This window comes from Podarcis filfolensis (assembly GCF_964270895.1).
Source record: "Podarcis filfolensis genome assembly, chromosome: 5".
Classification (NCBI taxonomy): Eukaryota; Metazoa; Chordata; class Lepidosauria; order Squamata; family Lacertidae; genus Podarcis; species Podarcis filfolensis.
Genome location: NC_139608.1, coordinates 88,803,228 through 88,816,788, shown reverse-complemented (window position 1 = coordinate 88,816,788; position 13,561 = coordinate 88,803,228). Strand labels below are relative to the sequence as shown.

General features: G+C 45.2%; 1 protein-coding gene across 1 annotated transcript; it reads left to right on the top strand.

Moving 5' to 3' along the window:
• Positions 1 to 13,043, top strand: TMEM72 (transmembrane protein 72). Its single transcript, XM_083615999.1, has 5 exons — positions 1 to 1,411; positions 7,689 to 7,755; positions 9,198 to 9,269; positions 9,440 to 9,579; positions 11,334 to 13,043. The coding sequence occupies exons 1-5, from the start codon at positions 1,216 to 1,218 to the stop codon at positions 11,729 to 11,731; spliced, it is 873 nt and encodes a 290-aa protein (XP_083472125.1). The 5' UTR covers positions 1 to 1,215; the 3' UTR covers positions 11,732 to 13,043.
• Positions 13,044 to 13,561: the final 518 nt, after the last annotated feature.

Here is a 13,561-nt window from a genome sequence, read left to right as displayed (position 1 = left end):
GGTTCGTCCTTAACCTGAAACTGTTCTTAACCTGAAGCACCACTTTAGCTAATGGGGCCTCCCGCTGCCGCCGTGCCGCCGGAGCACAATTTCTGTTCTCATCCTGAAGCAAAGTTCTTAACCTGAAGCACTATTTCTGGGTTAGCGGAGTGTGTAACCTGAAGCGTATGTAACCTGAAGCGTATGTAACCCGAGGTACCACTGTATATGATGGAATCCCACCCCAAAATAGCCACTGTCCGGAAGCACCTTTTGCGAACAAACCTTTTCTTGAGATCCGTCTGTAACATCAATCATATGAATGTATTATTTAGAATTGAGGAGCTTCTGGTGCACAGAACAGTACTATAGATGGGCTTAAGGCAGGATTCAGGCATTTGCTAAATTAATCTGGATTATGAAAGAGCTATTTGAAAAATGTGCTGCTGGAAGCTGATTTGAATTTCTGCTCCTGTTGCTAAATTGTAATGTTGCTAGGAATTTAGAAGCAGAACTTGATTGGAAGATCTAGGACTATAGCAACGTAGACAAAGTTAACCCAAACGTTGCTTAATTGGGAAATGGCAAATCTAGGCTAAATATGCTTGAGATTAAATAGGAACTATTTCTTAATTTCGCGAGTAGGCTTCCTAGACTTCGGCAGCTTACTGCAGATAAATGTGCTGCAGCTGGAAAAGAATTTCCTTGACTATAAGGCGTGCGTTGGCTTTTAATGGGAATAAATAATTCAATGTTTTCTCCAAAGGAGAAGCACTCTAAATGGCTGTAATGTGGACGAGGAGTGTCTCGTAAAAGGCAACATGAAGAACCCTATGAGTTTTCAGATACTTAGCGAAGTGGCATCTCATTTTGGACATGTTTGCTGTTCAGGTGAGAACTATTGCACCCCTCGTGGTCTCTTCGGAGGGAGCTGGAGTGCTCTGAAAAGCAGCTAGCAAAGCCTCAAGCCCCATGGCAACTAATCTGCATCCAATGTGCAGGAGCAAGACTTTTGCTCGCCTTCAGTATGCACCGACATGAAGCAAGGGGAGAGTGGCCCTCAGGCACTGGCTGAGGTTCCTGCTCTGCCTGGTAATCATTAATTGTCCCACTGAGGGATGCAGGACAATGGCAGCACCAGAAGGACAGCCCAGTCCCGCCGGGACCAGCGCTAACTGCTTCTGCGTGGAAAAAGGGTGTGTTGTTTGGGGTCTTTTTTGTGTATAGCACATTGGAATGATGTTGCTTTGGGAAGGGCGGGGATCCCTGACTCCAGGCTCACTCCATCTCAGTGCAGGAAGTCAGAGCATAGGTCTGTCTCAAGAATTTCCAAAAGCTCAAAGCGCTTCTTGCCCGGCCAACATGAAGCAAGCAGCTTTTTGGAATACTCTGGAATATACCTGCCGATTTTTGGGAATCTCCACTGGAGCAGGTAAGCAGCACTGTCGGTGTGATTTTCTGCCCTGCGTTTCTGACATGGATACCACTCTGGTTTCTGAAATTCATTCTTACTTTATTTTCTTATACAGGCGTACTACTTTTGACACCAGAAACCTTCCCAAGATTACAAAATGAATTAAAGTAAACCTATAAGCAATAAATTTGGGCAGTGTACATATAGATCCACAGTTCTTTTCCTGAGAGTCCGTCCCCTTTGAACAAATAGAATTTAAACGGCATAATCCATATACTGTATGTTTAAAGACCAATGGCACCGGTTTAACAGCATCTTTCTTATTGGTGTACATGATGAAAGGCCATTAATCTGCTGATTATCTTTCTCTCCCTCTTTTTTACCCCTGGCCAAATGTATCCTGCTTGGCAGGGGGTTGGACTCGATGGCCCTTGTGGTCTCTTCCAACTCTATGATTCTATCCTTTGTGTCAATTTCTCAGTTAATGTGAATTCCCAGATGGTATTCACCACTTTGTTCCTCCTGGTTTTTGCTTGTGGTTGATTAAAATTTGATCTGACTTGGATCCCCTTGCCAACCCCAGTTTATATGGGTTTCACAAAATGCAGTACGAGAGCCTGCCCCAGGTGAGGGCGACGGAGGTGTTCAAGGATGAACTAGACTAGTTGTCTGAGTTTTGAAGACCTGACAAGACGCCCATCTTTTAACTAGCACTGTCCTGAAGTTTTTGCTGGTAACTCTCTGCGGTGAATTCATGGGTGGTTGAGGGTAGGAGGGAGAAACCAATCTGCTTTCAAAGCAAAGGTGAATGTTGGCAGAGGTGGCGAAGCATCCTTAAGAACAACAACTTTTGCAGAAAGTTGCTGCGCTGTTTCAAGCTGACTGAGTGGGCAGAAACATGACAACCTGGCTGGTCTCCAACTATCTGTGCCAGTTCTTTCCTGCTCGAGGTTATAGAATCACAGAATTGTAAAATTGAAAGGGACACCAAGGGTCCTTTAGTCGAGTCTCCTGTAATGCAGGAATCACTGCTAAAGAATCCCTGAGAGATAGCCATGCAACCTCTACAATTTTTTTATTTTTTATTTTAGCTTAACAGCACCTCTGTTCTTCAGTACTGTACCAGGGTAGATGCTTTCTTCCATCGTTCTCTCCTGATGTAAGGAATTATGTACACATAACATACAATCGGGATGCGGGTGGTGCTGTGGTATAAACCACTGAGCCTTGGACTTGCTGATTGGAAGGTCGGCGGTTCGAATCCCCGCAACGGGGTGAGCTCCCGTTGCTCGGTCCCAGCTCCTGCCAACCTAGCAGTTCGAAAGCACGTCAAAAGTGCAAGTAGATAAATAGGTACCACCCTGGCGGGAAGGTAAACAGCGTTTCCGTGCGCTGCTCTGGTTTCGCCAGAAGCGGCTTAGTCATGCTGGCCACATGACCCGGAAAAACTGTCTGCAGACAAACGTTGGCTCCCTCGGCCAGTAAAGCGAGATGAGTGCCACAACCCCAGAGCCGTTTGAGACTGGACTTAACTTTCAGGGGTCCTTTACCTTTTTAAACATGCAATCAGTGCTTTTTGCCTTAAAAAAAATGTTTAGGGTTACTCTCATTTTCCTACTCAGATTGAAATACTGCCTCTCAATGAGGCCAAACCTAGATTCACAAAATGTTTACGGGTATGCGTACCCCTGTGTACCCCCCCCCAAAAGCACTGCATGCAATTAAGCAGACAGATATGAGACTCTTGTACAGGGGGACAGGCTGGGAGGTCTGTATGAAGAATTCAGAGGATAGCCATCTTCAAAGATGCTTGTAGGATTTTTCTGCCTCAGGTGCCAAAACAACTTGATCCAGCCTTGGTACCCTGGAACTAGACTTGGTGGGAGTGGCCTGCGTTGTTTTGCCTCAGGCAGCAAAATGCCTTGGGCAGCGCAGGGCTGATCTTGCCTGCCCAGCAACCACAAGTCGGGGAAAGGATTGCACCGTGTGGCAAATACTTTCAGATCACTGGAGTCATTACTAGGTCGCTATCTAACAGGGTAAATTCCCGCCCCTATCTTGCTCAAATAATAGCAATGAGTGGAATCTTGAATTGTATCCTTGCAGCAGTATTATTTAAAACAAACGAACAAGAAAGCATTCGGCAAAGCTGAATAGATGTAAGCAATGCAAGTAAGTCAACCGCAGTTCGTTAAATTAGTCTGTAGTTTTCCAGCTCAAAAGTGTTGTCACCGGACATGGAGATTTGTCAGCAATAGGAAAGATTCCATAGGAGAGCACCTAAATCTTGTGCCATGCAGGCATAAGCTATGCAGATTCAGTCACCAGTATCTCCACCTCAAGAGATGAGCTCACACAGTCGTGTTGGGAGGGCCTCCTGCAGAAACACTGCAGTTACTGCTAGTTCATGCAGACATTTATATGCTATGAAGACAGTGCCGCATTTACATATAAGCTAAACAAGCTATAGCTTAGGGCCCCCCTCTCTTGGGGGCCCCCAAAAAAATTAAAAAAAACAAACAAACTGGATGTACATTTCCAAAGTATAAGATAAAAAACAAATAAAATAAAACCTACATACAGCAACAGTGTCTTGTGTTGTGTGGGCTCCTATGATGTAAGTGATGGGCCCTGCCTGCTAGCCTGCTCCCTAAAATATCACTGGCTTGCTCATTTCTATATATAGGGTGCCTACATTCTGCATGTGCAAATGGCTGTAGATACCCATTAGGTCTATAAATTACCATATAGCATATATGCAACACAGAAAAAAGCAACAAATTGTTGTTGACAAAGGATAGCTGGACATATAAAGGGCCCCATTACCTTCAGAAGTTTAGGGCATCATATATGCTATATGATAATTTATGGACCTACAGTGGTACCTTGGGTTACATACGCTTCAGGTTACATACGCTTCAGGTTACAGACTCTGCTAACCCAGAAATAGTACCTCGGGTTAAGAACTTTGCTTCAGGATGAGAACAGAAATCGTGCTCTGGCGGCGCGGCAGCAGCAGGAGGCCCCATTAGCCAAAGTGGTGCTTCAGGTTAAGAACAGTTTCAGGTTAAGAACGGACCTCCGGAACGAATTAAGTACTTAACCTGAGGTACCACTGTAATAGGTATCTAAAGCCATTTGCACATAACAAAATATGTATTTTATGAAATAATTGTTGAACTGTGATATTTTAGGGAGCAGGCTAGCAGGCGGGGCCCATGACTTACATCATAGGAGCCTACACCACAGAAAACACTGTTGCTATATGTAGGTTTTATTTTATTTGTTTTTTATCTTATATTTTGGAAATATACACCCAGTTTTTTCCTTTAAATTTTTTTTGGGGCCCCCAAGAGACTGGAGCCCTAAGCTATAGCTTGTTTAGCTTATACGTAAATCCAGCACTGTGTGGAGCTTATCCAACAGAATCTTTCAGGTTCCCATTTTCCTCTCACCAGTTCCACTGAAAATATGAAAGGTTATCACATTATATGCATGACTACATGCAGAATTTTTATGTATTAAATACTCCTCGTTTCCTAAAGTTTTCAGTGCACATAAGTGTAAAAAAACCCACACCACTTACACAGTTATGCTGCAAAAATATTGACTCATTTGTATATATTATACATATATTATGTGTAATATTTTGCATATCATTAGTTGGACTGTTTAAGGAAAAACAACAACTTTATTTGACCACAAACCAGTAGCTCAGACATAAGCAGGCACTCAATGCGAGCAATGGACTCATTTAGGCAAAATGTGATGGGGTTGGAAGCGCCAAATTCTGCATATAAATTCCATTTAAAGCAGGATTCCCCTCTGGAGGGGTATCTTTGTAAAAACAAATGGAAGCACATTCATAATTAGCTATTGTTCCTTAGTGCATATCCGCTGCAAATTTGCAGACACGAGAAAAGGAAACGCGTAATGTTGCCATTTTTACACTGGCATTTGCCACGGTACACAAACTAACAAATGTTTCTGCCCTGTAATGTGTGATTCATTCCCGCTTTAGCTTGCTGAGTAATTGGAATGCGCCAGTTTCTCTCACCGACACACGGAGCCGTTTCACTGTATGGCTAGTTGAGACCAGTCTTGGTTTAGGGATTAAACACTGAATGAAAGGAAAGGAGATCGGAATGGAATGTTCCAGGCATCACAATTCAGATCCCTGGGAAGGGGTAATGCTTTACTTCTGAACCAGGTCTACCCAAGCCAAAGCTCATTACAGCACCTAATCCTTGGCTCTTTCCTCTGGGCCTTTTCGGTGGCATGAATGCTGTAGTTACTGCCATTCATTGACATACATGCTTGGTATTCTCTCTCTCTGGGCTTATCCAGACTTCCTCTTGTTCCACTGTTTTCCCCTGACGAAACCTGCTCTTCAACGCACAATCAGAGCAAACGGCAATTTGGGTTTGATCCCCAAGGGATCCTGCAATGCAGCAACCTGGACTAAATCATCCATGACAGATGGCCATCCAACCTCTGCTTAAAAACCTCCAAGGAAGGAGACTCCATGACCTCCTGAGAGAGACCATTCCATTGCCTAACAGCTCTTACTGTCAGAAAGTTCTTGCCGATGTTTAGTTGCAATCTCCTTCTTGTAACTTGAAGCCATTGGTTCAGGTCCTGCGCTCCAGAGCAGGAGGAAACAAGCTTGCTCCATCTTCCATGTCACAGCCCTTGAAGATATTTGAAGATGTCTATGATCATATCTCCTCTCAGTATCCTCTAAACACCCATGGATAAACACACCCATCTCCCTCAACTGTTCCTCATAAGGCTTGGTTTCCAGATCCTTGATCATCTTGGTTGCCCTCCTCTGCACACATCTCACCCTTCTTAAACTGTGGTGCCCAGAATTGGATGCAGTATTCCAGGTGTGGTGTGACCAAGGCAGAAAAGAGAGTGGTCCTATTACCAGGTTTTTGTTGAAGCAGCCCAGTGGATAGCCCTATCCTTTACCGGAACATCCTTCCGGACATTCTTATCAAAAAGCTGATGGAACTAGACCTTTCTTCTACCATCTGTGACTGGATTAAAGACTTTCTGAGGGATCGGACACAAACAGTGAGGACTGGGCCTGTTACATCTACCTCCCTGAAGCTCAGCACTGGCACCCCACAGGGATGTGTGCTGAGTCCCTACCTGTACTCATTGTATACATATGACTGTATTTTATCTGATCCATCTACTGCAATGATTAAGTTTGCAGATGATACTACGACAATGGGTCTAATTACAGGTGGAGATGAATCAGCGTAAGGGGGGAGGTTCAAAAAGTATCTACATGGTGCCTAGAGAATAACTTGCACCTAAATATTAGCAAGACAAAGGAGATGGTGTTGGACTTTTGGAGGAAGAGAGGGGAACTAGCCCCACTGTATATCGGGGGGGGGGGAGGTTGTGTGGAGAGAGTCTCTTCCTTTAAATTCCTGGGAATTTACCTTAGTGAAGACCTCACTTGGAAAAACAATATAACTCAGGTGGTTAGGAAGGCCCAACAGAGACTCCATTTCCTCTGGGTCTTTCGAAAGAACAATGTTAAACAACAGTTGATGACCTCCTTCTACTGGTCTACAATAGAGAGTGTCCTCTCATATTGTATCACAGTGTGGTACGTTGGCTTGACAGCCACGGACAGAACGTCTTTACAGGGGGTGGTGAAAAGAGCACATGATATCATGGGCTGACATCTGATGGCAGGGCGTTCCACAGGATGGGCGCCACTACCGAGAAGGCCCTCTGCTGCTTCCCTGTAAAATCGCTTCTCGCAGTGAGGGAACTGCCAGAAGGCCCTTGGAGCTGGACCTCAGTGTCCGGGCTGAATGATGAGGGTGGAGACGCTCCTTCAGGTATACTGGGCTGAGGCTGTTTAGGGCTTTAAAGGTCAGCACCAACACTTTGAATTGTGCTCGGAAACGTACTGGGAGCCAATGTAGGTCTTTCAGGACCAGTGTTATATGGTCTTGGCGGCCACTCCCAGTCACCAGTCCAGCTGCTGCATTCTGGATTAGTTGTCGTTTCTGGGTCGAAGATTCTAGATTCACAAGATCTCATGCATGCCAAAAAATCTCACTAAAATCTTGAGAGCTCACTGAAATATTGTCGGGTCATACGTGCTCCGCCTGAAACCACCACTGGCAAGGCAGGATTGGCTGCCCCTCTGGGGGACTGACCCCTGGAGTTGTTTATCTCGGAGGGCATTGCACAACAGCGGGAAATGACTCCCAGTGCCCCCAGATCCCAAGTGTTATTTCTTCTTCTCGTCTGTGTTTTGTTTCAGTGCTCATTGGCGTTGGCACAGACACTCTGCTCCTGGGTCAGTTCAAGAGCCTGGCTGTCTATTTGCTGTGAGTATGGCTGTCTGATTGGGGGGAAATAACATGGATTTGTGAGAGCGCCTAAATAAGCTTGTGCTGGTCGATGTAAGGGCGTCTGCAAACCTAGGCCTGACTTCATACACCATATACAGATGTCAGGGACTGTGCTGAGCAGGCTGCACTGAGGAGGAATGGTGGGAGCCACCCCCTCCCCCTGCTCCTGCTTCTTCCCAGGAACAGGAGGGCAGTATAGATTTGGAACACTGGTTTGCAGAGGGGCATAGTTCAGAAGGCAGAAGTTGGGGAATACTGGATGGGGAACCGTCAGCAGAAGCTACACTAGAAGAGAGAGAGTTAACAGATTCACAGTCTCTGGACAGCATTCAACCCCCTTCTCCAAGAACACGGAGAGCTCAGAAAGTGTTAGAACAGAAAGCGCAGAGGGTTCAAGCTCAGGTTACAAGACGTGGGAATGACGTAGATTAATAGGGACGTAGGAGGGGAGTAACCTTTAACTGGGAGCACTGCCATTTCTTTCTTCTCTCACTGTGATTATTAAAGATTCTAACTGGCAAGACGTTCCTTTCGTTTTATCTTTCGTTTACCGCCACGGGGGAGGAAGTCGATTCCCCGAAGCCTGACAACAGGATGCTGAATATTGCACTATGGTCATATCAAGAGTCCTTAGAGGAGGAGGCAACAGGGCTTCAGCATCCTGTCAGGGACTTGGAGCCTCCTTCCCAAAGCCTGGGAAGCTTCTGCCCAGCTTAGGGAGGGAGGCGTGATGCTCGCACACGCAACATCAGGACATCACTCTCCCAAATTGCCTTCGCAAGCTGTTCCTCTATGAAAAGTTTCACTGCACAGCACTGCATGCTCCCCTGTCCATGGCCTAGGACCCTCGTACCTACGGGACCGCCTCTCCCGGTATGCCCCAGGGAGAGCCTCAAGGTCCATAAATAGCAACACCCTAGTGGTCCCGGGCCCTAAGGAAGTTAGATTAGCTTCAACCAGAGCCAGGGCCTTTTCAACTCTGGCTCCGGTCTGGTGGAACGCTCTGCCTCATGAGACCAGGGCCCTGCAGGATCTGATTTCTTTCCGCAGGGCCTGTAAGACAGAGTTGTTCCGCCTGGCCTTTGGCTTGGAGCCAATTTGATTCCCTCCCCTCCCCCTCTTTCTTTTTCCTTTCTTCTCCTGTGATGAGGCTGCACTTTAATATTGTAATGTTTCAATATTTTAATGTTGTATTTTAATCTTGTTTTTAAGTTGCATTCATTCAACTTGTTTTTATTAATGCTTGTTAGCTGCCCTGAGCCCAGCCTTGGCTGGGGATGGTGGGGTATAAATAAAAAAAACATTATTATTATTATTATTATTATTATTATTATTATTATTATTATTATTACTGAGCACTGTGGGGGGTTGCCATTTGCGCCTTGTTCCTCGCCTGTTAACGATTTCTCGTTCTTCAGTGTTTCAGGGATAGCCGTGTCCCTGTGCGAAGCAGCATACTTTGCTGGCCTGCTCTTGACCGCTTGTTGCGCGTGAGTGTGCCCCGTTCCGTTCCTTCCCCCAACCTTCCTTCCCTCCTACAATTCAGCTTGGGGAAGCACTTCTGGGTTGAGCTGGACTCTGAGCTCTTTTTGAGAGTTCACCTTGAGGGTGACTGACGTTTTGCTTTAGCCAGCTTCTCCTCCTTCCACTTCCACTGCAGCCCCAAGACGGGATCTGGGATGCACACTTGCTGGAAGCACGCCAGACGTCGGGGGGCCTTCCAGAAGTTCCTGATGTATGTGTTGCTCTCGGTAGCCTGCTTCCTGCACCCTGTCATAGTTTGGCACGTCACTATCCCAGGTAAGAGGGTGACTGGGAATAACCAGTAGAATGGGGGTTTTGTTTTTATTTTTTTGCAAATACAGTAAACAGTAGCTGTGATCCAAAAATTATTTTAGGATTCAAAAAAGCAATATAAAGGATTCACCGAAAAGCGTGGATGTTGCAAGCTGATGAATTAAAGCAGCTGCCTTAACTTCCATGCCATATAAGCTATGATATGGTGTACAGTAGTACCTTGGGTTAAGTACTTAATTCATTTCGGAGCTCCGTACTTAACCTGAAACTGTTCTTAACCTGAAGCACCACTTTAGCAAATGGGGCCTCCTGCTGCCGCCGCACCTCCGGAGCACGATTTCTGTTCTCATCCTGAAGCAAAGTTCTTAACCTGAAGCACTATTTCTGGGTTAGCGGTGTCTGTAACCTGAAGCGTATGTAACCTGAAGCGTATGTAACCTGAGGTACCACTGTACTGTACTGGTTTGAGTATGGTGTGGTATACTAGTAGGAACAGGGGGTGTTTAGCCTGGAAAAGAGGAGATATGATAGTCATCTTCAAATATCTCTAGGGCTGTCACATGGAAGATGGAGCAAGTTTGTTTTCTATGGAGGGTCGGACTTGAATCAATGGCTTCAGGATACAGGAAAGGAGATTCTTTTTTTAAATATAATTTTTATTAAGTTTTCCATATTTTATTACATTTCAGTATCAAAGAATAATAAAAAAAAATTCATGACTTAAAACATTGCTTAAATAAAGCATCGACCTCCTTCCTTCCCTCTAACAGACTTCCGTATCTCATTACCAATTTCTCTACATTCCTAAATTCACTTTTTTTACCTTAAATCAATCTTTTAACAATCGCCTACTTATAAGTAAATCAGCTCCTTAATTTCCCATTACCAAACATTTCAACTTAAACCTACAAACGTATTCAACTGTTTACAATTTTCTTTCATATAGAGTATAAATTTGCCCCAGTCCTTTAGAAACAAATCATCATGGTGATTCTGAATCTTCCCCATCAGCTTTGCCAGCTCCACATATTCGACCATCTTTACTTGCCAATCTTCCAGTGTGGGGAGTTCTTGTTGCTTCCATTTCTGGGCCAGGAGTATTCTTGCGGCCGTTCATTTGAATTTCCTCAGTTAACCTCAAAAGGAAAGCCTCTGGTTTTTTTTTACTGAAATTATACTTAAATACCTTTTTCAATTCATTATATATGGTATCCCAAAAGGCTTTAATCTTGGAGCAAGTCCACCACATATGCAAGAAATTCCCCCAGGAAAGGAGATTCTTACTAAACATCAGAAAAAACTTTCTGACAGTAAGAGCTGTTTGACAGTGGAACGGTCTCCCTTGGGAAGTGGTTGACTCTCCTTCCTTGGAGGTTTTTAAGCAGAGGCTGGATGGCCATCTGGCATTGATGGATTGCAGGAATCTCCTCTTTTACAAGATAAACATACTCAGCTCCTTCAACCATTCCTCATAAGGCTTGGTTTCCAGGCCTTTGATCATCTTAGTTGTCCTCGTCTGCACACGTTCCAGCTTGTCAACACCCTTCTTAAACTGTGGTGCTCAAAATTGGACACAGGATTCCAGGTGTGATTTGACCGAGGCAGAACAGAGTGGTACCATTATTTCCCTTGATCTGGACTGATGAAGCCTAGAATAGCATTAGCTTTTTTCTCCTCACGCTGTTGACTCATGTTCAGCTTGAGGTCCACCAAGACCCCTAGACCTCTCTCTCTGTCTCTTTCCTTACTCCCTCCAGGCACAATGCTGGTGGTCACCGGCTTCACGTACTTCCTGCTCAGTAAGCAACAGAAAGAAACGAGAACACCTGGAGAAGAGCAATACACGGATTCCCAAAGCGCAGCTGTAGCTATGACGGATGCAGGCGACACTGAGCAAACCTACACCTTCCCCAGGGGAGCACCTCAAGGGCAACGCAACTCCCTTCTTGGGTTTCTGAGGAGCTTCTTCAAAAGCTGCAAGAAGCTGGACACCGTCGAGGCCTCTTCGAGCTCGCCGCCCACAAGGAGGCAGGTGCACTTTGAAGAGAAGGTGGTGAACATCATTCTTTCTGTCAAAGAAAGCCCAGAAGACCAGGAGAGCTTGGCTGAGGAAACCACATCTGACATGGCTCCCATCCTTTCGCCCCAGTTGTGACAGCCTACAGCGGAGACAGCAACAGTGAGAACGGGCTCCTTCTGCTTCTCTATGATTCTAGTGTTTGCCGCAGAGACACCTGGAGGCAACTTGTAGAATAAACCTCCCAGCTTTGGTTTAGGCCAGGGGTAGGCAACCTAAGGCCTGTGGGCCGGATGCGGCCCAATCGCCTTCTCAATCTGACCCATGGACGTTCTGGGAATCAGCGTGTTTTTACATGAGTAGAATGTGTCCTTTTATTTAAAATGCATCTCTGGGTTATTTATGGGGCATAGGAATTCGTTCATTTCCCCCCCAAAAATATCCTCTGGCCCACCACATGGTCTGAGGGATGGTGGACCAGCCCATGGCTGAAAAAGGTTGCTGACCCCTGGTTTAGGCCAATGAGAGCAGACAAGAACTTTCATTGGTTGAAGTTGGTGGACAGGGGTGAATTCCCCAGTCATCCCCATCCTGTTCTCCCGAGTCCATTCTTCTCTACTTTTATTGAAGAAGGGATTTGCCTGGTTTGTTGTTGTTGCTTCCTTGTTGTTAGCTGCAGTGGTACCTCAGGTTAAGCACTTAATTCGTTCCGGAGGTCTGTTCTTAACCTGAAACTGTTCTTAACCTGAAGCACCACTTTAGCTAATGGGGCCTCCTGCTGCTGCTGCGCCGCCGGAGCCCGATTTCTGTTCTTATCCTGAGGCAAAGTTCTTAACCTGAAGCACTATTTCTGGGTTAGTGGAGTGTGTAACCTGAAGCATATGTAACCCGAGGTACCACTGTATTTGGTTACTACCATAAGACTTCACAGTGTCCAGTCTGTGGAATGGAGCCAGGACTATGTTGCAGAAAACAGTGAACACAGGAACACAGTGACTGAGAGGGACATAGACCAGGCAACAGCTCACATTTTGTGTCAGTGTCCCTTCATGAATTATCTAGAATCTGACATACATAAACGTGTTTTAATTGAACGTTGTGGCTTCCAAGGCCCCAGAGGGGTAGCGAAAACTCCCCTTCCCAAATTTTCTTCAGTGATGTTGTAAGAATTCCTAAAGGATGAAAAACATCTTCATGCATGCGACAACGGCCGTGAGAGTTTTAATAGCACAAGGATGGAAGACTGAAGAAACCCCAACTAAAGAATCATGGCAAGAAAAATTGATGGACTATGCAGAACTGGCAAAACTGACATACAAGCTACGGGACAAGGATAACTGTGACTTTAAAGATGAATGGGAACCCTTTACAAAGTATTTGAAGACGCAACAAAGCGAACTGGACTCCTTGGCTGGTTTTGAATAAACATTCACAAACTTTTTATTGATAATTATTACTTAAATAGTTTGAGGTTCTATACAACAGAAAACAGCATTTTTAGAGAAATCAAAGACTGGAACTGAGGGAAGTCGGGGGGTGGGTGTGGGTGGGTTCTGTGGGGGGAGGGAGGAAAAATGGGGGGGGGATAAGGATGATATGTTTCTGGATAATATGTTTTGTTTTAATTTTGAATAAAAAACGAATAAAAAAAAAAGAATTCCTAAAGGAAGGAGGGAAATAATAAACCTCATAGTCCACCAGGTTGTTTTGGGCCTAAAGTTGTCTCTACCTTGCTCCCCTTGACTGTGCTCAGCCAGCAGTAAAAGAAAACAGCTAGCAAAAGACTTCCAAGTATCCCTGTTTTCCAGAGACAGTCTCGGATTTATAGAAGCTGTAAATCTGATTTGATCCTGAAACGTCCCACTTTTCCATAGGACGCCCCTATTTCCTTAAAGGTAAAGGTAAAGGGACCCCTGACCATTAGGTCCAGTCGTGACCGACTCTGGGGTTGCGGCGCTCATCTCGCTT

What these genes read in the sequence shown, in the direction of transcription:
- TMEM72 (XM_083615999.1), top strand. Translation starts at nt 1,216, where the DNA reads ATGATGTTGCTTTGGGAAGGGCGGGGATCCCTGACTCCAGGCTCACTC. An exon ending in AGCCTGGCTGTCTATTTGCT is followed by an intron (nt 7,756 to 9,197) that starts GTGAGTATGGCT and finishes CTCGTTCTTCAG; the next exon opens with TGTTTCAGGGATAGCCGTGT. An exon ending in TTGGCACGTCACTATCCCAG is followed by an intron (nt 9,580 to 11,333) that starts GTAAGAGGGTGA and finishes TACTCCCTCCAG; the next exon opens with GCACAATGCTGGTGGTCACC.